General features: G+C 43.7%; 1 protein-coding gene across 5 annotated transcripts; it reads right to left on the minus strand.

The window, feature by feature from the left end:
* Positions 1-1588: 1588 nt before the first annotated feature.
* On the minus strand, positions 1589-26002 carry TIMM44 (translocase of inner mitochondrial membrane 44). Of its 5 annotated transcripts, XM_072845639.1 has the most exons (15): positions 25875-25916; positions 24923-25161; positions 24274-24354; positions 23390-23497; positions 22694-22864; positions 22094-22174; positions 19308-19457; positions 16681-16820; positions 16102-16187; positions 14180-14272; positions 13705-13829; positions 12013-12063; positions 9940-10029; positions 6050-6160; positions 1589-2278 (listed from the first exon to the last, which is right to left on the minus strand). In XM_072845639.1, exons 2-15 carry the CDS (start codon positions 25016-25018, stop codon positions 2159-2161), a joined length of 1503 nt encoding a protein of 500 aa, XP_072701740.1. In that variant the 5' UTR covers positions 25019-25161; positions 25875-25916; the 3' UTR covers positions 1589-2158. The 5 variants fall into 5 exon arrangements, with proteins under 5 accessions (XP_072701740.1, XP_072701743.1, XP_072701744.1 ...); XM_072845642.1 differs by lacking the exon at positions 24274-24354 and having other exon boundaries at positions 25875-25913; XM_072845643.1 differs by lacking the exons at positions 24923-25161; positions 25875-25916 and adding an exon at positions 25776-25846.
* Between the last annotated feature and the right edge of the window lie 560 nt (positions 26003-26562).

Consider the following 26562-nt stretch of genomic DNA (forward strand, 5'->3'; position numbering starts at 1 on the left):
TAAAAGAAGTTTTGCACATGCTTCACAGAAGCATCCCAAAAGACTTGGACAACAGGTTGCACGTACATACCCAGGCTGCTGTAGAGTCCTGCCTGATCCGCGACTGCCTGCATCCAGCTACTGAGGAAGCAGGGCAGGAGGTGAGCAGTCTTTATCTTCAGAGGGCACCGACTCAATTTCGGCACAGTCTTGGCGATGAGACCTTCCCCATCCCTGACGAGGTTCAAGCAGCATCTCAAAGACATTCATTGCCAACACGGCATTTGCGCTCAGTGGTCCAGGTGTTCAAATAAAGGATAAGTCTCTGCACGCACGATACAGCCTGCGTGCAGAGATGTTAGATGGGATCCGTCCCAGAAAGAGCCTCACTGAATGAGGCCCACATCAAACATTCATCCACCATTTCTGAAGGCAGTCAGATACAGGGATTCCCTATTTCATAGCCGGTTTCTGCATTGTGGAATTTATTCTGTTCAGATCTTTAGTTTGTGTACTAGTGCTTAAGATATTTGAGTAAAAATCTGAAATTATTTCACTAGCAAAAGCACCAGGGAGAAAACTGTGTGATGAGGGAGGCAGCAGGGACACACACACACACACACACAGAGCCTGCCCTGAGCGCCCCAGAAATACCTAGCGTGGCAGCCAGACAGCAAGTCCGGGCATCTTCTAAGGGGACAGGGCAGACTCTGCTGTTGAATTTGCCGCACTCATCTCCTCTCACTCTAAGAAAGCTGCTAAAATTAAATGTCTCACCCAAAGGCTGTGAGATAATCCCATTCACATTCAAAGGAACTGATGTGGACACTCAGAAGAGAAGGAAGAACTGGCAATTATTCTCTTTAATCATAATGTCAAGGAAGTGCTGTCCTGCATCGCCCTGTTTTGTGCGCAAGCAGAACACAGCAGCAGATCAGTCCTTCGATTTCCTATTTCATGATCAATTTTTCCCCCCCCAACCTCACTTTCCATTAAGAGGAGGCAGCTGACGAATCGACCCACATCACAGCTCCCAAACTGAGCCTCCAGCAGAAGCCCAAAACCTAGAGTCCATGTAAGTGTGCCAGCACCTTCTGACGTCTTCCAGTTGCTACCTGGGACCGCCAGGCCAGGTGTGCCATCCCCCTGCAGCACAAGTCCATCTGGTGAAGAAAGCCATGCTCGTAATGCACTTTACGCAGCAGGTGTGTGAACTACACCCTCTTTTCTCATCTCACATAATAAATACCCGAGCTACAAGAGGTGATGTTCTACCTGTTATTGCATTTTATTTACTCATTTGTTGCTAGTCTGGCCATCCCTACTCCTGACCACTGTTGTAGCACTCTGCCTGCTTCTTCATAGCCAGTTACAGCCTGTCTCCTCCACACCATCAGATTAACCCAACAGAGAAATGCAGTTGTGCGCTCTTTAGTGGTACCAGCTGACACAATGAACAGAACACCAGAAACAATAATGTTCCCCCTGCAAAGCTGTGGATATATAAATATTATCACTAGCAGCAAACTCCACCCCTGCAACCAGCCTCGAGAACCTGCCTGATGATGCCAACACCTCCATCCTGACTCCGCTCCACGCCAACAAAGAGTCATGTGCAAAGTCCTGATTGTATTTGGTTTGGTAAAGAGCAAGACACTGCAGCAACAGAAGGCTTATTGGTGCAACTTTGTACAAGAGATGTATGTTAGCTAAGACCAACATGCCTTAAAAGCACCTCTAAGATCTTTTCAGGGATGCTTTGAGGCCACCAGAGGATGACAGCAGATGGGAACTAGACCTGTCACATCTCACTCTTCGATACCCACCTCTGTCCATCACTGGAAGCACTGGGAAACATACAGGACCCAAACCAGCCTCCTTCAGGCACAATTAAAAAAGGAGCCAACAGCAGCTGCTAGTGTCTTAGACCATTCACGTTGAAATCTACCATACATCCTTACAGTGCAATACTACACAGCAAAGCGTAAGGCAGATATGTCAGACTCATCCAGTTCATCATAGGGATCGGTATAATGAGGGCACACCAAATAGCCGGTTCTTCTGAAAAGGAACCAGTCTAGCCTCTTTCCCCCACAGCCCATCATACAGCAGACTGGTGCAAGTTCAGAGATGGCGTTGCTTCAGGAGAGGTACAAGAAGCCCTCGGATGCAATTCTTCTCAGAGAACCTGCTCAGTGCTCGATGAGGAAATGTCCAATAACCTCCATGCAGCGTAGGGGTTGAGTTCATCCTGGTCTCTGCAGAGTGCCCACACGTACAGCATCCGCAGAACCTTGTCCTGGAAGGAAAATCCTGTCATTAGAGCGTGCGTGATGGTCACAGACCTCCTAGCTCAGAGCTGACGGGGACATGCTCCACACTTCCTCCAGAGACTGTTCTTGTGATTTTGCTCTCTGGTTCTAAGCCCGAAGGTCCTGCATAAGGATAGCTCCAGCAACATCTACTAGATTGTGGTTAGAAACTTATCACAGTCAGGAACAGATAAACTTTTGATTTCCAAAAACAGAATTAGGGTTTCCAAATATCTCTGGCTGACATATATTAACTGGCACCACTGCCAAGTTTGATAATATTTGACCTTCTTTTTAAATATAAATTTCTGGTTTCACATTGGTTCGGCCACCAGGCTGTACTGCTCTCTGTAACCTTCAATCAAGTTTAGGCTCTTTCCTGCGGCTGTAACTCTGCCTCTCCCACATCAGCCTGTGAGCTGCATCCCCTCCCCACAGCTCTATCACTAGCTCTCACACTTCAATTTGAGCAGCTCAAATTAACCAGAAATTATCATCACCAGGTCCGAGGAGAGACAGAGAGTAAGAAACCCAACATTTATCAATGAAAATCAGATCACACCAAGTCCAGCCAGAGCGTTAGCCACAGACACACACTAATTCTGCAATCGAATCTTTGCCGTGCAGACAGTGCTTTCACCATACGGGGTTACAGACTGAAACAGAACTATAAGCTTTTCCGTCCTTGATGCATGTAATGAGAATGCCAGCAGTTTTGTTCATAGTAAGTGAATAAGGATGAAAGCCGTGTCTCAGCACACCCTGAGGCCATCACTCATGGTGTTATGAAAACAGCTCCCTGAAGAGGCACTGCAGCTAGCTGTGACAAAGCCTCTGCCTCTCCCAGGAGGGAGGTGACACTGCCCATCAGCGACTGGGCTGCCAGGAGCCCAAATCCGGCACAGTGTCACAGATCCGTTCTGCAAATCAAGGTTAGTTTGATTTTACCATTTAACCATTAAGCATGGAGAGTATTTCCCTCAGATGAGGAAGTATCACTGAGGGATCAGACTGAGCATTGGCTCAGCTCCCAGATGCATACTTAACCACTACATTTTTGATCAAATGTGTGAATCTTTATAGGTTATAATTTAGGTACACAAATGTGAGGGGGGAGACCTTCTGTACCAGACCAGTCATTAGAAAACTAATGCTTTAGAAATATCACATATCACAAAAGGCATTTTTTTCTTGCTCAGTGTTTCAGAAGATTAACTTGCTTCAGCTCTGCTCAGAATTGTTAAAAGTAATTGAAAAACTTGAGTCATACAGATGTTTGGGATATGTCAGAAGGAAGAGCAGAGTGGACAAGAGAAGAAAAACAACAAAACTTTTGCCTGCTTGAGGCAGGCTGTACATCTACGTCCTAGCCACAGCACTGCTAACAGATCTTCCCTCAGTATAAAACATTAAGTATAAGCTCAAGATGAAGCGAGTAACATAACTAATTTAACGTTGCCAGTGGAACCTTAATTTGCATGATTTTTGTGATTCGTGATTTTCAAAGCCCATTTTGTAAGATTGCGTATGAAAGGCAATTTAATCATACACTTCAGCATCAAAGCTCTGCTACATCTGGAAAAGTTTATGTTCTTGAACAGAGGATTTCTGAAGGGATGAATAGCAGATAAGCTTAGAGTTGCTAGTGATCTCGCAGCATGCAGTACTGAACAAGTAGCACAGCTTTCTTCCTGAGACGTGATGAAACATAAAAATTACGTGTTTCCAAAGCGGAGAGATTTCTGGTTTTCTGATCTAGTGCTTTTATGAATAGGGTACATCTTAATCCTCAATGTACAGTGCATGCTGCTGCATATATTCACAGAAAGTGGGACAGCAAACAGGTGTGGACTCCCAAAGGCAGATTTCTACCATGGCCATGCATGCAAGGCGAAAATTTGTCCTTTAATCCCACAGTCTGCTGTGACAAACAGCATCCTGTCTCACAGTCCTTCAGGACCTAATTTTAAAAAGATTCCCTTGACTTCGCAGCATTGCTCGATGGGTTGTCTAACGCCTCATTTTCCCAGATTGATTTTGTGGTGCTCCATGGGGATCCCCTAGGTTAACTACCACAACACCTTGTCCAACCCTGTCACAGGCTGCCTGGTCTCCCCACGTCTCACTGGGGGTAAGCTTGCAGCACAGCAGTGGGAACTTGAACAATTGCAACTAGGTAAAATACCGCAGCAATTACAAGCTTATGATTTCTATTTAGAGAATTTACAATTTGAGGCTCCTTTTCCCTAGACCGGCATTTGTTCAATACTCCGCAGGAGCAGCTCAGCAGTTAACACCAAATCATAGTTACCAGACAGCCTGCATCTGACATTTGATTAAAGCTGAAGTTTTGTTTCCAATGGAGAATTTTAATGCATCTCCTTGATTTATTGCTGCTCCAGAGAAATCAGACAGCAAACAGACTTTGATATCCTGTTCAATAATTATCACATCAATATCTATCTTCTAGGAATGCAGTAATTTAATGCAAGAAATCACTATATCAGCTGTTCCTCCCCTGCAGTCGATGTGACAGGTTGTAAATCAGTGCAGATGGGCCCCATCATTAAAATTAGTCCCTTTTTTTGTAAACTTACAGCCTGGACTAAAGAGAATGGTTGCAAAAAGCCAATATTTATTAAATGCATGTATTAATTTTAATGGACGTCTGCTAGAAACTGCCAGCTCTAGGCATCTCACAATGTCCCCCATTATATATCATTAAGCTACTTAAACATTGCACAGACACAATGCAAGCCCAGAGCTGTCTGGATAGCGAGCCACTTGAGAATGAAGTTATTCCAGAAAATGCACAGGCTCCTCGAGCCTGCTGTGTCATTAACTCTGGTAACAAGCATATTCTGTGGTTATGTCTGACAGGCTCAGCCTAGCATCGCTCACAACAGAACATGCAGGCTGGACTCGCAGTGTTAAAAGCTAACCCACAGTGAAGCAGAATCCACAGAGATGCCAGAGATTTGCTGCACAAATCACCCTGTGTCAGAGGTTCCCATTAGAAGCCTGTACCATATAGAGCATTTAACACAACTGGATATGGGAGAGTTTCGTGGAAGTAAAGGCTTGCGGCACTGTAAGATATTTTGTACTAGTGTAGGAAGGCAGCAGCCAAAACCACGAACTTCTACTCCCGGTTGTTTACAGTGATTTTCCCAATCTCTTGCAAATGATTTAAATAACTCCAGCTCCCACCCTGTTTACCAAACATCTTTGTGCTCTGCTCTTACAGTGCCCTTTATGAAAGCAAAAGGGAGAAAAAAAAGAACAGGATCAGGTGGAAGCTGTGTGATGGAGCTTTAATCGAGAGCAGGACAGTTCAGTTCTGTCCCAGAGGGTGCCAAAGGAGCAGAACTCACAGGAGGTAACTGCAGGCAAGGAGCGTGCTGGCCAGGCACAGCAGCAACTGGAAGGGAAAGCACTGCTGGTGGCCGTAGCTCCAGCTCCAATCCTCACTGTGAATTTAAAATATCCCTTTCTCTGTCCATTCTAGATGTTTGCAGACTCTCCTCATATACGATAATTCTTGATTAATGGGTCGTACCACTCGGAGTCGGACAGGAATAAATAGCCCATGCTGAGCTGAACCAAGACCTTACCCACAAATGCTATATTATGCGTAGCAGTGAATGTAGCACATGTGGACACCCACTGCTCTAGGTGCTCCCAGACGAATCCATAACAACTGAGACGGCTAGCAGGGGACCCAGGGAAATCGTATACAGCCGATGAACATCACTTACCGGATCACCTTCCACCACTTCCCCTTTCTGGTTCTTAATTACCATCACGACCTGAGCCTGAAAAGTGATGATTAATACTGGTCCCTGCTCCATCATCTTCCCCATAGCCAGCTGCAATGAAAGAAAATCCCATTAGAAACAGTTGATTTCTGTAGATTAATGTAAAAGCATCAAGAATTTAACACAACTGCTATGGCTTGACACAGCTAACAATCCCATCTTCTCCCTGAGCTGAATCTAGTTATTTTAATCAGGTTATACCTGCTTTGTTAATACAGATGCTGTAGACCTTATTGCAAAGCATTTTCCCAAACACTTTCCCTGTACTTAAAAGCTTTCCCAAAATTGTTCTGAAAGTTTTCATAGTTCTTCCAAGTCTAAAAATCTGGGAAACATGAACAAACTCTGTTCCGTTATTTCCAAATTAGACACCAAAAATAAAAGAAACTCTGCTCTTAAAAAAATGACATTTTCTCAAGAAAGTACATCAACTGAAGTTTTTTCTCTTGCTTTTAAATTAATCTTTGACATGAAGTTGTACTGAACTAGATAAAAAGAACTAAGTAACAGAAAGACTTCAAGGTGAGAACCTTTTGTTCGACAGGATTTTTTTCTCTATTCTAAGGTCACTCCATTAAATATTTAAGGAACTTATTAACTGAAATGCAAAGAGGAATGGAGAATTAAGTTTTGTTTCCCAAAGCTGTGCTCTTAAAAAATACAACCCTCTTTCTGCCTCTTTTGTGGGAATGCAGTATGCTACAGAGTATCTTGCTCTTCAGTAACTCTGGAGTTACTGGCTATGTTGGCCAAAAAGGTAATCATACCACCTCAAACTTAAGGTACCATGATTATACTCTTTTGTACATGAGAGATACTGTTTCAAAAACATTCTATTTTATCACATAATAAAGAATGTATCACAAGAGAGAGTTACAAGACCGTGCCATAATTCACAAAGGTGTGCATATATATATAATTTTTTTTATTATTTTTTTTTTTAACTCTCCCCTGAGGAAAACTCAGCACTACTGCAATGCTCCTTTGCTTAACCCGCGGGAATCAGTTCCCTAGCTCTGCAGTAACTCACACCATCCCAGTCCACGCTGCATTTCTGGAACTGGCCTGACTCATTCAGCAATGCATAATGCCTTACACCCAAGTATCAAAAACCAGATCTCCCAGATCTTTGTCAGACCAATTTCCATGACAGACATTTTATATGACACCACTTGGCATTGATAATTCGACAACATAAAGTTGCATGTGGGTTTCAAGGAGGAGGAGGACTGTATCGCTGCCTAGGCTGTATCCCTTATAGGCACCAAGACTTCCATAATGGTATTGCTTTATTTTTTAGTACTATGATCCCAAAAAAACTCTATAATCAAGACCGTATTTATATCACTCCTCCCACACTAAGTTCAGAAACCCCATTTCACAAGTCACATACTTACAACTATGTTTAGGCAGCAAATAAATAGTCCTAAGAAATATCAAGGATCCAAAATTCCATTAAATTTAAAGGCAGCAGTTGTCTAGTGAAGTAGAGAGTGCTTAAGCAAGTACCTGGAACATGAGTTCAGATGCTTATGTTTGAAAGACTTGATTTTAATTTTAATACTGCCAACTTTGCAGCACGTGAATTCCCTTAAATCTTCTAAATGGTTTTTTTTTTCCAAACTCACTGAACTGTTTTTCTGGATGAGATCACTCAACATACTCCCATAAATCTCCTCTAGGGAAACGCATTTAAAAATTTAAACACACAACACCCTTTATCCCCCTTTCTCACAATACAGACAGCATAAGAAGAACTGCGCTCATTTATGTTCCATATCAATCATTTTCCAGCTAAGATGTAATTTTCTTGAGAAATTTCAGGCAAAAATACAGGCATCTAAAACACGTTAATAATGAAATGTCTTCCCAGCCACCACTCAGAATCCATGCACAGCTCTATATTAATTAGCACCTACAGAGGAAAAAGGTTATTTAGCATACAATGAAATCGGGTCTCCTAGACACTAACACCACAGAAAAACCTTTGATTTAAATAAGATACTTAGAAAAAAGCAATCATGTTTATTACTTCCATAGCTTTAATTTTGTTAGACCACATTATTTATTGCTGAAGATAATCAAGAGAATTGCAGATGCCACAGAAATTTTTCTGCTCATTTGGCACACGCTCGCAGTCAATATCCAGAGTTACCAAAGAGGTAGGAATGGCTTCCTCTGAACCTAGATGGATGAGAAAAAATGAGAAGCCTATCAAGACTAAAAGGCAAAACAGTCCTAGGAGGAGGACCAGACATCAGCCTTTTGTGTTAGGAGATGCCCCGTAGATAATATTCTTGCTCCCTGTGAAGATATATGGTCATTAATCAAGTCAGTTCCCGCTGTTCTTTTGTAGGGCTGCACAGGTCAAACTAAGTCTCTTGCTGGAGGGTGTTTGCTCAGATGTTTCTGGAGCTCTCCTGCACCCACTCCAGTTTTTTAATGATGTGGGCACAAAAAGAGGCTCCTGCACAGGGCTGCAGACAGAGAAAAGTCACCATCGGTAGTCCTCCTTTCAGCAAACCACCAACAGCATCAGACTTTGTTCTCTTGGTTTTCCATGATGGTTGCTAAATTCTTCCTGACTTCTTGTCTTGCAGGGGTGTGACCGCAACTAAGAAACATCTGGCCAGCCAATACACCCAACATCTGGAACATCCCACTTTCTGAACAGCACCCTTTTATTGCCATGCTCCATTTCCATCTCTACCTGAAAGCTTCCAATCCTCCGCTTCCTTACCTTGGATCAGATCACCTCTGGGTTTAGACCCCTATTAAGTAGCTCTGTGTTCTCTGTTCCTACAGGAATGACCCTGCAGTTGGCTTTACGGTAATTGTCTGAATGGATCCAGCGTATAATTTTATTGAGGGTAATACTGCATAGCTGCAGTATATTGGACAAGTATACCATAATACGTGGTTCCAACAGAAGCATGTAGTGAATATTGCTGCCTTTGCGTTAGCACCTTTGATGACAAAGGCAAACAGCTGATCTGACTTCAGACTATTTCCAGGCGTGTTTTAAAGCACTGGTGTACAGCTGCCCTGTTCCCCTCTGCCCCTTGCACATTTCCTTTGAGGCAGAGCTGGTTATGGGATATGAAAGGTCTGACTAAAGGCGGTAATTTCTTTGAGATACCTTTGTCACCGAAGGAAAGAAAGATCTGAAAGAGAGCTTGGGGGCCAGTGACAGATGACACTAAAGACTTAATTAAATGAAAGTACTACTGTAGACTTACTGCTAATTAGAACAATAACACCACTGGCTCCTCAATAAAGGGGAAGGTGGAGAGCATTACAACTGTGCAGACAATTTGGCCACAGTCCCCAGCTACCAACATGGCTCCTAAGGAGGCAAGGGCTCCACTCACAGCCTAATTACCTCCCCACTCATCAAGAGCCATCCAGAACAGTGGTTAAGTCTCTCTAACGGCCATTCCTGCACGGCACAACCTTGAGTCACAGAAGTACTGCGCATTATCACCCAGAGTAAGCACCAACAAAGCCCTTCATTAAAGCACTGGGTCAGTGCTATTTGCCTTTATTATTAGCCTTTCTCAATCTATATGCTGGCAATTAAGACCAAGGTGCCCTGACAGAGAGGAGACAAACCACAATGCTGTAACTTGGCTTGATCACACAGTAGCGAATCTGTCCCATGAGCTCTCCCTTCCAGCAGTAGCGATCTGTTCCTCTGTTAGCAGAAATGGCAAATACCAGAGTAGCACGAGGCAAAAAAATCAGCAGTCAGAGCAAAGAAGAAAACCCCTCCTCAGGTCTTGAGTTTCTAATTCATCCCCCAAGGTGAATATATAGGAAAGGACACTCACATCAATGTTGTCAATGTCAAGAATCCTGGAGTGGAACTGGAGACCCATGGCTTTGGCTTGCTGGATTGGATGAGCAAGCTGACTGTAAGTCTAAATGAAGCAACAGGCTTATGTTACACGTTTGAATTTGTTCTGTCACAAAGAAAAAGCGATTTTCTGCTTAGAGAGAACCATCAAAAAGATAAGAATAAAAGTCAAGTTTTTGCAAATATGCTGAACACGTATTTCTTGCAAGGTATCAAACAGCTACATCAAATGCTCTGGGCTTCACATAACCAAATTCTCACTAAAAATCCCATCACCCCTGGACAGAACAGGAGATCCATCATTCACAACAGAGCATGTACACCGAGTGCACCTGATAGCCAAGGCACTTGCGATTCTGATTTGACAGCAGACAAGGAGAAACAGTCTGGGAACCAAGCTATTTTCCTAATACCCAGCCAGACCCTGGAGGCAGACCAGCATTTCCTGGCTCCTTTTAGGCACATGCACATATGCTTCATTATTTATGCATCGAGAACTGTTGCTGGGGATAGTGAATTTCTACTTGCTTCCAGCATTATCACCATATTCTTGGCAGGTATAAACAAACAGGAGGCAGTCCCTACCTACCTCCCCACGGCGGATCTTCTAACCTTCGTCACCAGCATTTAAATGCAAATATCCTACAGAAGTATACTGGCAAAGTCACTAGTGTGAAGTTGGAGTTACAGATCAGGGATTCTGAGGACAGTAGGCAGACACAGCTCTATGAGCCACAAACTATATCTAAGTCAGCAGGCTGGCAGCAACCAGCCACTTAAATAAGTTTTTGCCTTACCGGTTTGTATTCCAACACTTTAGTGACCAGCATCACAAACTTAACACTTGTGGTACAATTCTGTTCAAGAGCCTTTATCTCCTGGATTCTCATTAATAGGACTCCCATTTCCTCCCTTGGTTTATTTAACAGATGATTCTTGACTTATGAGCTTAATTTATAACTACAACTAGCTTAGAAGCTTTTTGTCTTATAAACTGCAGTGAATCTGCTACTTTCCTCTAGAGATGCGAGAGGAATTCTATGGTGTCATTTCAAAGGTTGCTTGAACCAATAAAGAACTTACTTTATTTTCAGACTGCTTTAAATATCTTACTCTTACGTACTGCAATATTGTTACAAAGATGTTAATCACAAAAAATTAAATACAAAAAATTGCCTCTTCCAGCGTGTGCATTTCCAGCCCTCTGGTGGTGATGATCAGTAAGGAGCCTACAGTAAGGATCAGTAAGGAACACTCACTTTAACCAATTAAATTCTTTAGAAACAGAACAACTATGGCTCTGCGTTGCCTACAACACAATTATTTTGGAGCAGAGTGAAGACCAGAATGAGTGCTCATCTATGTTGTCAGGAAAGGATCTGCTTTCATGAAGTTAAGTGGACAATAATACAATCACTGAATTGCAACCAATTCATATTCGCTGTTTCAAGAAGTGAATCTGACACTGCAAATCTATCCCAGTACAAAAACAAAATCAGTTTTTGTACAACAAAACAAAATTCAGTTTTCTGCAGTGAGATTACCCAGGCCACAGATTATCTATGATGCGATTTCAGAAAAACTTCAGCCTGCCAGGATTATTTGCTGAGATACCGCAGTGGAGTTGTGTTTGTATAGTAGCTCCAGGGACAACTTGACTCTTTAAGCAGAAAAGCATCACCTTTTTGGGTCATCTCAAATGTCTCTGCACCTTCTCACCCCATATCTGGGATACAGGCTCTACTAAAGCCCATCCAAATCAAGAAGGGCAGTGCAGAACTGGAGCTAATTAGACTAGTTTGAGCTTAGCTCTGTCTCTAAACAGCTCTCCTCTCATATCCAGACTATTCCAGAAGTCCAGCATGTACACTTGACTGCATTAGTGTTTTATAGTATGAAGATATCAGATGGGGAAGCAGCTGAGCAAAGCAGGTAAGCAATGTCATAGATACAACAGTTGGATGGCTTGCAAGCAAAGAAAGCACGATACACCTACTTACAAGAGAGAATCATAACCTTTTCAGACATTTTTAGTAGCTCTACTTACCGCTTCATAGCACCAATCTTTGAGGATATCAAGCTCTCCAGACATCATAGCCTAAAAGAGAAAATCAAATAAAATATGAACATTTTAAAACACCTCCTATATCAGAGAGTTGAAATTATCAGCACTTCCAGCAGCAAACTACTTTAAATCCTACATCTTGTGAAACCCTGAAGAAGGATAGGAGCTTCAAAGAGGAACAGCAATAAGAAATTCTATAAACACACACGTACTGAGTCAGATGTACATAAACCTTTCGATAATTAAGATAAAAGCTATCTTAAACCTTCCTGTCTAAAAAGTCAGCAGAATGCACACCACCCAGAAATCCTGGGAGGTGGGATCTAACAGAGGCAGTGGTACAAACCAGAAGCAGATCTACAGTTTTCAAGACTATGAAAAATTCAGGGCACAGGATAAGCAGAAGAATCACGCTGCAACTCACAAAAAGGTTTATCTTTAAAACACCGTGTAATAAACACCTGGAATTCATAACAAGACAGATGCTGGGAATTTAGCAGATTTCAAAATAAAGTTAGTTGTATGTGGCAGGGTGTTTTTCAATATAATGCCTATAAATCTTCATACTTGATGGCATCTGTAAGCTGGCTGCCTACAGTTTGAAAAAACCTCTCCTTTGAAAAATTTATTCTCCAAGAGTCAAGAGCTCATTTTTTGCAGCTTGCTTTAGTGACACGGCACCGCTAGGAAAAGCGGATTCACCATGACAGGTCTGTCTTATTTCACTGTCGACATTATAGTTCCAGTCACAGATCTGATACACAAGTCAGCCACTACAAAGACAGCAGTGACAAAACCTAACTATGCATCAGCTTGAATGTTTGTATCTGTAAGCATCAAATTATTTTTTATTCATCCTATAATGCCACCTCATGACTAGGAGTATCATAAATATTTCTACATGTGTATTAGCACGTATCAGTTTGAGATACGATCACTCACTGCACTGTTTTATAGGATGAGAAAATAACACTTTGCTCTCTCTTAGCATTTGTTTACCTCTTCAAGCCTCAGGTTTTCCAGTCTCATACAAATCTCTCAAAACACTTTCTGCTGTATTTCTTCAAATGCCCTACTTTCACTCTGTCTTTTCTGACACACTGTTAACAGTGAGAGGAACTATATCCATTTATACTTGAGGTCATATCCTTCATCAGTGCCATCCTGAGTGGTTTTATACTTTAATCTTTAAAAATATTAAGTTCCACATACTTCCTTGACGAGCACCAGAAATATTTTCATTGACCCATTTGTCATGACTGGTCTTCTTCCAAAGCAGTTACAGATCACTTAGAATCAGTAGTACATAGTACATTATTTCCCTTATCAATATTTGGTATTATTTGCCCAGTACTGTTCATTCACCTACTTCAGTTTGATCCCTCTGATGCCCATATCATTTCTCATGGGAGAAGACGGTTAGTTGTTTTCCAGGCCAGAAAAAAAATTTGCTAGTCTACTCAATTATGAAATATGCTTTTAAACTAAACTGTTATGTGGGAACCACCTTCCTTTTCCCAAGGTTATCTCATGTTCTGTGCAAAGACGGATGCTTGAGAAGCAAATACTGTCCCACCTTTTAATTTTAGCACCAGAAAACTAAAAGAAAAATCTTCCATGTTATAATAAAGGAAAAAAATAAAACAAATGCATCATACTCTACCCCCACCTTACCTCCAAGACATTGGGGATTATATCATACTCGCATTGCTTTAAAAACCGATCTTTGTCAAAGGATGGATCCACTTTGAGTATCTCTGTCAAAACCTCGGACATTTCTGTCTTCGAGAACAAGCCACCTAATAAAACAATTCAGTGAGACTGGTGGCACGACAACTGTCACCAGAACACAAGAGAAAGACCTTTGGTTATATACCAGAGGGAAGGAAGAGTCACCTGGGAACAACTGCAGACTTTAGGTTATGCTTGAGATTTATCCCGTACAAGCACTTGTCATCACACTGCACTTCTGATCCAGGAGCAGGTTGCTACACTGCATGATACTGGATAATGATCCATGCAAAATATTATAAAGCTCCAGAATCTGTCCCAAAGGTTAGTAACACATGGAGGACAACAGCACTAACAGTCACTAGGAACGGAGCTAAAAGGCTAGAGGTGCACTTTCGCAGCAATGATGAAACATTACCTATTAAGTCAGTGACTTTGTCTGTGACAGCTCTGGAAGCTCGAATGAATGCATTATCACTTTCATCGTACTTCATTTTCATTTCAAAGAACCCTGAAAGGAGAGGAGACATGAGCAGCAGTGTCTTTCCACTACATTCCCAAATTAGGAAACAACATGCACTGGGTTGCAGATTAAATCTGCTAGTTCTCTTCTAAATCTCTTTGTTGATTAACAAGTTTCAATTTCAACAGTCACTTTTCTTCTCATCTTCCTGCAATGTTCTTAGCTATCAATAACTGTCACTAGGAGAACGATGGTTTCTCTGACTTCAGCTGCCTGAAACTCTGGAGCTTCTATGCAGATTTTCAGATAGAAAATACACGAGACTTGCTTACACCAGCACCAGTCTGCGTGCAGCCTTTGATTCAGTCTGCTACAAGGGGCAGCAGGATGTAGCAATGTGAAACCGACACCAGAAAGTTTAACCGGGGGGGGGCAGAAATCAAGAATAGACCTTAAACCTTGCCAATTTTTAATAAAATAGCAAGACATCAGTAAGGATGCAGTTTTTAAGCAGCTCTGTGTATTTCTCAACCTTGATAAGAAAGCAAGGCAAGCACGTCACAAAACTACAGAAGGGGAAGGACAACTCCTGCAAAGCAAAACCTCAAAGGCAGAAAGAAGGGCAGGGGGTGAAGCAGAAAAAAAAAAAAAACAAACCAAAAAGCCATTTAAGCAAGCAGGCATTGTTGCAACAAACTAAGGGCTCAAGCAACCCATTATTTGTCTCTGGACATCATCAGACGGACCAGAACTGCAGAAGGTAGTTGCGGGATAATGGGCCCTGCAGGGAAGCTTCTTCCCACCACGTCACTTAACAATTGGAATCCTGCCCTGAATCTCGGTGATTGATTCCTTCCAAAAAAACACACAGTGTTCTTGGTACAGGTGCTACATAAAGGGAGAGCACACACTGTAAAGCCTGGTGCAGCCACATCTGCAATGTTGCCTGAATTGCAGAACCACGGTCTTGGATGCATAAAATCTAGAGAACGCACAGAGCTCGTGCAGATGGCACAGGAGTGGAGGATGCTATGAGCATCTCTCCTTGGAAAGGCTAACAAATGGGACGTAAAAACCCATTCTTGGATACCTCCCAAGGAGCTCCACTTTAAAAGAAGTTGGGAAGAAACACAATTCAAAGTTAATCATATGTTGCACTTTTACACAATCTTTTTGTTCCTTAACAAGTCATTTACCCTGCAGTACACTGGCAGCGATTATTTTGATTTGTTGAAGGATTCTGGTCTCAGGCTTCCTTATGCCTTTCAGAAACATTAAGTGTCTAGACAACTATCAAAAGTTATTGCCCACTGCAGTACAGTTATTCAGTATTTTTAGGTTTTGCAATAAAAACAGAAAGGAGGCAGTGTCCCACACATTCCAGAGTTCTAAGCAGATGACAACAGAAACCAGCTCACTGAAGACAAGATATTTCCTCGTTATAAGCTCAAGGTCAGGAAGAAGAGACCTGCCTGCCCTCTCCCTGGTGACATGCATGCATGCATGCCCTGGCCTCTTCCCAGCGCCAGAGTAGATCTGACTAGAAAAAAAAAATAGAAAAAAAGAACAGAGTTCAGTTCTCTTTAAGCAATGGCGAAAGCAGGTTTTGGTACCTACAGGGAGCAGGGACTGATCAAAAACAATGCCTGACTGGGGGAAGGGTCCAAACACAGATGGAGCAGCTTGGAAAAGCTGCAGTGTTGTCAACTACGCCCACCTCCCATTCACACCACCTCACAGCAACAGCTACAACAAAAAAAAAATGGCTATGATTTGCATTATGTTGAGACTAGTTGCACAGATGGCATCAGATCCAACACAGCAAGAATCAGAACAGGGAAAATAATGTGCTACTCCTTTGTCTTTGGAACACTTACTATTGAAGACCACATTGTTGTCCTTGAAGTCTTTCCACTGTTGATACCATTTTGAGTCTTTATGCAGCACCACACCCATGGCCTCCCTAGAAAGTGCAGAAGACATAGATGGGTACTTGTGAACAAGTGAGTGAGAATAAAAAGGAGGACAGCCTGACGAATATCACTGCAGCATGCAGTATCACTGAGGCTGACACACCACATAAAAGATACACAACTTAGCGGAGCAAGGCAGTAGAGAAACCAAAGGAGCCCAGGCTTAGCCCTACCAAACGTAATTCAATAGCAAGATGTTAGAACTGAGAAAACACAACACGTGCACAAGTCAAAATTTCAGGTCAGAACATTATGTACCCACTTTATAATTTTAAGTGCCCAGTTTCCCTATCTGAAGATTCAATACCATCAACTTATGCTGGAAATTTGCTCTCAGACCTACCTGCTCTGTTAGGTCACGCCTCACCCCACAGCCTCACCTCAGCACTTGGATTTTAACCATCCCTGACCTGTAGTTAAGTTTTAAAGTTTTTATCGAATTATACACAGAAATATTCACCCTAAATTACATCCAATACGTACTCATTAGCTTCAAATATTCGCTCCTCTTTAATCCTCTCGCCTGAGAATTCTGTTCTTTTTCGTAGTCGCTCCGGACGTTTGTAAGGACCAGTCTGCCCTAAAACACTTTCATCGATCTCCTTCTTAACGGTTTCTACTCCCTGAAAGGAAAATATCCCTATTAGGTTGATTTACCATTCCCCCCACCCTTTCCCAGAAACTGAAAATCACTTCTGCTGAAGGAAAAAAAAAAAAAAGAAGAAAAAAAAAAGATAAGAGACCGCAGGTTATTCTCCTCTCCTTTACTCAGCAAATGCTTCTTTGCTGATGTCTATTGACAAACACACCAGTACCAAGGCCTTCTGCTTAAGAAGTTAACAGTCTAGGATGGCAAATGGATGGTTGTATTGAATCAACCTGAAGAAAAAAACCAATATACTAGAAGCTATGGACACAGTCAAACCTGACGGCTGATAAGGGGTAACCTCTACAGAGTTTAAATTGGAATAAATCAAGCCAGAGGAAGGCAAGCATATCAGCCCCCAACAGCAGCCAGCAGCTGCTGATAGAACGACAAGCCCCAGGTAAAAGGAAGAATGATTCCTAGTATCCAAAAGTAGGGGAAAAGAAAGACTTCAGGACACCAACAACTAACTGCAAAGCCACCTGAAAGATCAATAAAACCCAGGTTCTGGGCCCACGCTTAAACAAACAAAAGTATTGCTTTCCCCAAAACAAACAGGAGCCTCACATTTTACAGAATTCAACACACCTTCTAGCTGAGAAAATAGCTTCTGGTTTTGCCAGAGAAGAAATGTGAAAAAAAAAAAAAATGACAGTAGTTCAGCGTATACTAAAGGAGAGACAGGAGAAATTCTCCCTCTTGGGTGAGGCTACTTCAAGAAAAAGGACTTGACAAATCTGGGCTGGTATACATCTCATCAGCGAACAGCCACATCCTTAGTTCAGATTTGCCAAGAGAAAGCTGCGTCCTACCGCAACCATTGTTGGGAATTTTCATACACTTCAATAGGGGTTGGGACTAAAAGGCATTTTTAGGGTTTCTCCTTCATCTTGGCTGCTCTACTTTTATCACTTAACTTTTGAGCAGTACTTTCTCTAATGACTGTACCTACAAAAGATCAGTTGCACAATAAGTACACTCTCCTATTACAACTAGATATGTGCAGGCAGAAAGGGATTTTATATACACTCTACATACAGCTTTTTCCCAATCTGCGTTTTTACTGAGGACGTGTAAGTTATGTAGCCCAAAGCACCATGGGGCTTTATGGGGGCTGTTATTTTTCAACTTTATTTTATGTAGGAATTTTCTGGAGAACACACCAAGTGTCCAACGCAGCTCTGCCAGCATAAGCCGTCCTCCCCTACTGAAAGTCAGTGTGACTCCTTCCTTAAGAAAGCTACAACAGTGCTCAGGGCCTAAACGGAATAGATGCCAGAGGTCTGATATGAAGCAGAAACTGGAATTTAAGTGACTTTAAACATCAAGGATAAGCAAATAAAAAGCTCCAAAGCTCAGCCTGTTCCTACTGACTATAAAAGACTATCTGAGGGACCTGGCAGAGAACAGAACAAGACACAAGCCCCCGTGGATATCATCTAGCTCTAGATTATACAAATAAAATATCTCCTAAATACTGAAGCAATGGGGATCTCAAAATGAGACTACTACTACAATTTCTAAGATAAGGTATTTGGTTTTCTAAAACATTAGACCGAATATTCTAAATTCTACATACATACTAGAAAGTATAGCAAAGCTACAAAAACTGCTCGCAGCCTATAAAAGGTCTATGAACCAGTTAAATCTGACAATGAATCAAAAGGTTTATCCATTTACAGGAAAATCAAATCTTTAAGCCTCAAAAAATTTACTTTAAGGTCCTATAAAATCATTGCCTGCTTGTAAGGTCTGGCCTAGCAGCCTGCTTCGTTGAAGGAACAAAGAGTTCTTAGATTAGGAGGCTGCTGGAGTAAGATAACAGGTTTCATTACAGAAAAAGAAAAAAAATAATAGTGTATAATGTGATCTGCAGCTATGGCTAGAAGTGACCTTTAGGAGATGATGTCTTATTAGAAACACAGAAAGAGGGGAACTGACATGACTGATGCAACTGCGTCTGGCCTGGTACCTCCTCGTACAAGGGCTAAAGCCAATGCTTCAGAGGAGGCATGAGAAACCAGTCAAGGGGAACGCTTCTTTTTAGGCTAATTGTCAGCTGACTGGGTGACATCAAAACATATCAGCACCTATATATTTTCTAGAAAAGGAGAGCTTTAAGCACGCCGGTTTGCCAGTCAGTAGTTCCCAAGAGTACTACCAGTACCTGTCTACGGAAGACATTTACCACCCTACTCCACAAGCACAGCAACCAATTTTTCCAGTAACACATTTTAGCAGAAGCTCAGCTACTCAAGACTTACACTCTTCTAGGGTTGTGGAGTGAATGCTAGACCTGTAAAATACATCTCCTGAATTTATCAGCTTATTCCAATGGCTCGCAAGGTCTTGCTATAAGAGTTTTGCATTTAGTTTTATACTCAGCACAAACTCACACATAACTTCCATGTTAATGAGCTCTGTCCACAGCACTGGGTCCTACAGAGGCACAGGACTTATGTACCTGAGAAATAGCTTTGAAGGCTGCTGTCTTGCCTAGTTTCTCCCCTCCTTTTGTCACTGACTCCGCAGACTGCTTTGCTGTTTTTGCTGCTTCTTCCACACCTTCCTTTATCTTTCGGCCAATATCACTCTTACTTACTTCATCCAAACTCTGCAGCAAAACAAAACAGGAAAGAAAAGGTCATTTCAGGTGAAACAGGTGAAAACTTATTTTGAGTAACTCTTCTTTGTGAATGCTAAAGACCTCCTAATGCACACACGACAAGACTAACCAAACCTAAGCTGAACACGCAGTTACATGTCACAGGGGAGACTTACCAGGACACCATGGCTTGGCACTGCAGCATTAGCCAACACCTCTGTGCAGAACAATGACTTTGGCTACTCAGGGCACCATACGCATTTGTAATAGCTGCTACCCATAGATTTTAAAAAATATATATATTTTTCTTGACATCAAAGAGCAGGACCAATGATGCCAGAGTTAAAATACCCTAGCCCTTTCCTTTGAAACAATCAGGTACTTCTTGCTCCTTAAGAGGAGTTATAGAAGTGGTTGAGATAGCTCTCTGCTATGCAACTCTTCCTGCAAAATTAGGAAACGCTCTTCTCAATCCAACATCTTCATATACATCACTCTGGCTGTGTTTACAGAGCCAGGGTCTCGTATGCAAGAGGTTAAAAGGACTCTGCCAGTAGCTGGTCACCCTTTCATTCTGCACAGGCACAGACCAGATCCTCGAGGATCTCAGAAATCTCACTGGCAGCAGGCAACCAATCCTGGATGGGTCACAAGCTACAGCCTCAGATGAAGAGAAATGACAGGATAACAGTACCAAATGCTTTTCCCTGGTTTTCAATGGGATTTGGCTAATAAAGATGCTTACAGCACCCTCAACAGTACAGAAAAGAGAATGGTTATGTCCACATCAGCAAAGAGCATTACATCCAGCTCATAACTGCATACACAGTTAAGCTGCTACACCAAAGCTCATTTAGACAGAACAAGAGTGAAGGAGCACAGCAGAGAGCGGGACCGGCTCCACTCAAACTTCACAGTGCACAGAGTTTAAGACCAGCTTTTGGCTGGCTGTTTCCCAGCAGGGATCCTGCACCTGACTGCAAGTGTTGGGAACAACCACACCGGCTTTGGTCTTAAACCACTGCTGAAAGCACGTAAGTTCACTCTGCTCCGGAGCGGCCTAGCTACAAGCATGAACTCCATACACCTCGGCTGACAGATAAAGAACAGCCTCCTAAAGTACCTCTCAGCTGTCACTTACTGCAGGAAATCTTGTACCCCCTTTAAGAGAAAGGGCCATAAGTTTTTAGTCACTGCTGGTTGCAATTTAATTGCTCTAATCAGTAGGAGGGAAAAACACGACTCAGGTGCCTGGGAGTAACTGTCAGGGTGGCAGACACTGCAACAACAGCCCTGCTCCAACTCTTCTAGCTCAGTGCCACCTCCTGGGTACTGACAGGTCTACAGCAGAAGGAAGGCTAGAGATAAACCTAACAGCAGGTCTTACAGCCAGCTGACTAGCAGGCACTTTGGCCACAAAGGAGTGAGTAGGACCGGCAGTGTCCTTTCCCGGATCTGCTCTCTCCTCCTCCTCGTGGCAGCCCTGGAGACTCAGAGCAGTTGGTGCAGTCTGAGCATGCAGGAAGCACGCAGGGTTACCAGAGCAGCAGGCCCTGTCCTGTGAGTTATTCCCTGTCTCTTCTGGAAGCAACAGGAGGAGATGCTGAATGGATGTGGACTCATTGTCTTCACAATGGTGCCCTTGCTGAGAAGGGGGCAGAAAAGAGGGAATAAGGAATAAAAGGTCTTGCACCCCACTGAGGACTGCCCAAACAGCCCAGTTTTGTACCAGCTGAATTCACAGATACCATATAACACTGCAGATCAGCTTCTACAGGTGCCACATGCACCTGATTTTTTCCATATTTAAAATACTATCGGGAAGACTCCTCTGAAATTTACTCGAGAGATAAAAGTCAAAACATACTAAACACTCAAATACATCTGCTGCCTGGATGAACTCAGACAAGAAATGACAAGCTGCAGTGCTTAGTCCCAGCCTAAGAAATAACTTCAATTCAATTGCTTAAAAGCAGATCTACACAGACACAGTGATCTTTAAAGTCTGAGCCTAGAATGGAAGACACTCATACCTGTTAGGTACGAACGATGCCGGCTCCTCCAGGCATTTTGTTATTCCCAAGACACACAGAGCCATGGGATCACTTACAGCACGCTCACTTAGAGGAGAGCACTTCAACTACACCACCAGCACTTCTACTTACAACACCTGGAGGCTCTGATGTTGCAAGTCTTTTTCAACATGCAATAAGAAGCCTGAAGCCCTATCACGTTAGTAGCAAAAAGTGTCAGTGTGAAGAGCACCACATCTCCTAGACGACTTTCCAGGGTGATCTTCCAGCATTGCTCTAACTGCCCTCCAGTGGAAGAACCACCTTGAGGCTTTTTTTACTGCTAGACAATGCAGAACCTTATGGACCATCTCCAGTCTCCAAATCTGAGAGGAATCACCGGACAGTGCCTGTCCTCTGACCGTACACTAACCGAGTAAGAAATCTACATGCGCTATTGCTGCAATTTTGTTAACGACTCTGGCCTTAAGGCTTCAGAATAGCGATCACCTTTGGAATAGCAACCACCTTTCACCGAGAAAAAAGAAAGGGTGATAATTCAAATGCATGCAGAACACATAACTTTCGAGCAGAACTGCCTTAGGGAAAGGTTCTTCCATAGCTGCATTTTACCTCTTTAACTGTACCAGTTATTTCTTCAAGTTTCTTTTTAATCACTTCTGAGGTCTTCACTGTTTCAGATTCAATGGTTTTCTATGGAAAAAAAAATGCTGCATGTAACTATGAGGACAGAAAATACTCAAAAACAGTTTAGCACATAGCACACCCCATTAACACTGTAATTGAGGGCAAAAAGAGCTACATCTTAGGGAGCACACTACGTGAGCAACCAGCGTCAGCAGTTCATTTTTGCAAGTAATGCTGTTTATAGTTCTTCAAGGAATGCAAAATAATGCAAAAATTTAACGTTGGCAGTATTTAAATATTGCCAATGTTAAATTTAATGTCTCATTATTTAATCTGCTCGTTATTTGGGAAATCCAGTGAAGGGTCTGCAGGCAAGATTTTCCACTAAAAAAAAACAAAAAAACCAAAACACTCTAAGGCATCCATTTACCAGTCAGTATTTCCAGCCAAGCAGAACTTCTCATAAAAATAGGCACACTGAACTAAACAGTTCATTTGCAGAAAGATTCAAATTTACATTCAGAACAGTAATAGCTCAGTGGCTGGGCAATGAAAACATCAAAGGAATTCATGAGGAAGACTTACATATTTCCTCCTTGCTTCTCGAAGTGCATCGGATTCTTCTAGCTTTTTAGCTTCATCACGGAACTTTTTAATACTTTCCTTCATCTCCTTGTTTTTTGCTAATTCCTGTTTGATGTTCTCCACAAAACCTGATATAAAACCCTTTCTTCCTCCAGAAGAGTAGCATCTAGACTAAAGAAAATCATTAGATGTTGTAGAATCCAAAGAGACATTAATTTAAAACAAAGCCAGCAGGTAGATTTACTTAAGCCAAGCACTGGGTCACTTCTAAAGTATTAAATGTTGCAGAAAACATACAGCTACCTTGAAAAAGCAGCAGCTTACCCTCAAAACAGCCAGATGTCCAACACATTTCTAATGCCCTGTGAAGTACATCTACATAGCCATTAAAAAAGCCACTTCTCCAGAGAAAGATTAACTCCAGAGGTTAGTTCAGGCTTAAACAATTGTGCTGGTCTTCGGGCTAAACCACAACAACAATTTGGCAAATGAAATTACCAGAGCACTACGCCTGAACTCTGTCACCTGGACTCAGTTACTACAAAATTCCTTGAGTTCATCAGATATATCTTAAAAAGTGGAAACTTTCAACCTAGAACTGGTGCTTCTCAGAAACATATCCACACCTAGTAGATCAATACTCTAATGGGAAACCATTTTCAGCCTGAAATAAAAAAAATTCAGCCGTTAACCAACCTGATGGATCTCTAAAACGGGCCTGCTCATTCTATACACCGTACCCCTGTGGACTGCAGGAACCGGGTATCTTCTGGATATAAGCCATATGCCACTGATGAGACATTTCTGCAATGGAAACATAAGATCAGGTTAGTGCACAATACAAGATGGCAGCAGTCTTAAAGAGCCAAGGAAGAAAGGAAGGAATACTGCCAATTCACTGGTCTTTTGGGAACACGTCCTACGTGCTGCCAAGAAACATTAGAGGCTGGTTTGCTAAGAGTCATCCTTATAAAAACTCTGTGATGTGTTTGAGCAGCGCTATATCTGCTCACAAGTTTATTTTGATAAAACCAAAGTTGCAGTCCAAAATGGGGCAATACACTTTTCACAAGCACTTGAGAAAACATACGTGCTTCACAGAACCCTGATTTTATCAAACCGGTGATGCACAAGTAAATCTATCCTTGAGTTGAAACATCTGTTAGTGATGAGAAGCATATTGTTTTTTCTAGGGAAACCGGCTCCAAACATAACTTTCTCCCAGCCGTGGAGGAAACCCAGGACCCCTCTGTATATACTTGTGCTGCCTGAAGTCAGAGACAAACACCTTTTGCCTCAAGTCACAGAACAGAAAAGATACACTAGATCACAGAATGATCACTGAGAAATTCTGCTGCACCTTGCTGAGATCAAAATTCTTGCACCATACGGCTAATCCTTCAGTCCATCATCCTATACTGAAAGCAGGCTATGCAGAGCTCGTACATTCTTGCCTTTACTCCCTTAAAATGGTCTTTCAGCACTGACCTAGCTCCTCTTCCCCACGTTCTGGGAGAATCTATTTGGCCTATCCTTGGTCTCCAGCCAGGCAAAAGCTGCACCTTTTACCTCAAACTAACCTCCTGTTCTTGATGGGCCCGTGTTACCATATCGCACAACCCAAGCTCTTTCTCTGCAAGACCATCTCTCAAACTGCTCACCTTAAAAAATAAAAAAAACCCACAAAACAAAACATGGACAAATCAAATGCGCTTTGCCATTAAAAGACTTTGGAAAACAATTTGTAAGCTGAGAATATTGAATTCTGTGTCCAAGCTAACAATAACATGTCCACCTCTTTATCAGATGTTGAAAAGGCCTTGGAAAGAGCCGCACTGTCCGGTCCTGTGGCTTCAGTGACGGCACTGCCAAACACCACAAGCTAAATCCAGACTTGACTTCCGAGAAGAAGTAACGGTGTAATTGCCCCACATATCCTGCTGGCCCAAAGACACGTGTTACATTAACTCACTGGTTTCTACACTTAAGTCACATCTTTTAAATTCAGCTCCCTCTCATTTATTACCTCTGTAGTTATACCTTGTACTATAATACTCCCTCTTATTTATACCTCTGTAGTTGTAAGTTGGATTGCTGAACTTTGAAGTGTCAAGTTTATATCAAGGAAGGAAATGCTCTCCATAGCCTATCTCTGAACCCTGCTGCCCAAGTCATCACTGAGGCCGGGCTTTGTAGCAAGCAAGGAAAAGGTAGATATTAGATGCATACCTTAAAAATCTGTATTAACTGTAAGAACAGCATTAAAACTTGGGGCAGACTGCCTGCTGGATTTAACTGATTGCAGTTCTTGACCGAAAGGCACATTTCTTCCACGCTACTGAGCAGAAATGCTTAATTCCGTGTTTAACTTTGGGCACAAAAGAAGAGCAACCACCATCAGAGCCTGTCACACTACAAAGTGGCTTTTAAAGCCAGAACCTTTGCATTCAGTTCACGCATCCGTTCACCTGCTCAACAGAGACAAAAAACTCATGTTTAAATGTAAACCTTGCAAGACGCCATCAGCGGAGCAGCTCAGCATCACGGAGCAGCTCAGCATCACAGACAGCTCTGTGAAGACCCTCTGGAAGCTCCAGGACCGATCTGGGCTAAACTGGCCTGGGCTGTCCCTTGCTACGCTTGATGGCAGTGCAAGCAGGGACACCGAAGCGGGGAGAGGAGCCAGCGCCTGGTTCCACCTGCCGCCAGGCGCCCTCTCTACGGGCCTGACAGCCCCCAGGGCACGGCCTGAGCCGGGCCAAGGCGGGCAGGTCCCTCCGCGGTGCCCTCACCTCAGCGGCCCCGGTACCTCAGCGGCCCCGGTACCTCAGCGGCCCCGGTACCTCAGCGGCCCCGGCGCGGCCGGGCAGGGGGTGAGAAGGCAGGGGAGAGGAGGGAGCCGGCACTGGGCCACCTCTCCGGGCGGCACCCGCCATCCCGGCCCAGAGCACCGGGCGCTCTCCGTGCCGGCCGGCGCCGCCAAGGCGCTCAGCCCCGGCGCTCCCCCTCACGGCATCCCCAGCTCCGGGCCGCGCCTCACAGTGCGGCGGGCGCGGCCCGCCGTTGTCTCCCGCCGCCTCACCGCAGTCCCACGGCGCCTCTGCGGCCCGCGGAGCCGGCCCGGCCCGGCCCGGCCCTCAGCCGAGGGCAGCGGCTCCCCCGGCCGCCGCCCCACGCTCACCCGGCAGCCCCCGGCCCCCGCCGCCATCTTCCGAGCCCAGCGTGTGACCTTCGCGCGGCGCCGCGCAGTGACGTCGCTCCCGCGCGCCGCCCGGGGCCACGTGGCCGAGACGGGAGCGGGCCTGGGCCTGCCCCGGGGAGCGGAGGGCCCGGCTGGGGCGAGGGCGGCGGGAGGTTAACCCCGCCGGGCAGCGCCGGGCCGGCACCGCCGAGCCCGCTCCAGGGCTGCTCCCGCGGCCCGTGAGGCGGCTGCGCGGCCCCGGCCTGCGGGCAAGGCCCCGGCCTGCCGGCAAGGCCCCCCGCAAGGAAACGCCGACAAGGTTTTAACTAACGTGTTTATTGCGAAGCAAAACGCAGTAGGGTTGGGGTGTTTTCTCCAAAGTACAAAACACCAAGTGACGTAGCTGCTGCTCCTCCAGCACAGCAGCGTCCCCCGTCTCTCTGCCTCTTCTCCGGGCAGCCAGCGCTGCAGCGAGCGTACCCGCACAAACACAGCTCAGCGCCGCGTTTTCTGCGATAGCGAGGCTGGTTTGGGGTTCCTACGCTTCCCTGCTTCAGTGTACCTTGCATCAGCACAGCTGTGCAAAAGGAAACTTCATTCATGAACTGTAATGTAAAAAAACGGGTGAACTACAACCGAGTTTAATTCAGTTTCAGCGCCTGAGGCCTGCTGTCAGCGTAACTGCGGG

This window comes from Ciconia boyciana, chromosome 24 (assembly GCF_034638445.1).
Source record: "Ciconia boyciana chromosome 24, ASM3463844v1, whole genome shotgun sequence".
In the NCBI taxonomy this organism is placed as follows: Eukaryota; Metazoa; Chordata; class Aves; order Ciconiiformes; family Ciconiidae; genus Ciconia; species Ciconia boyciana.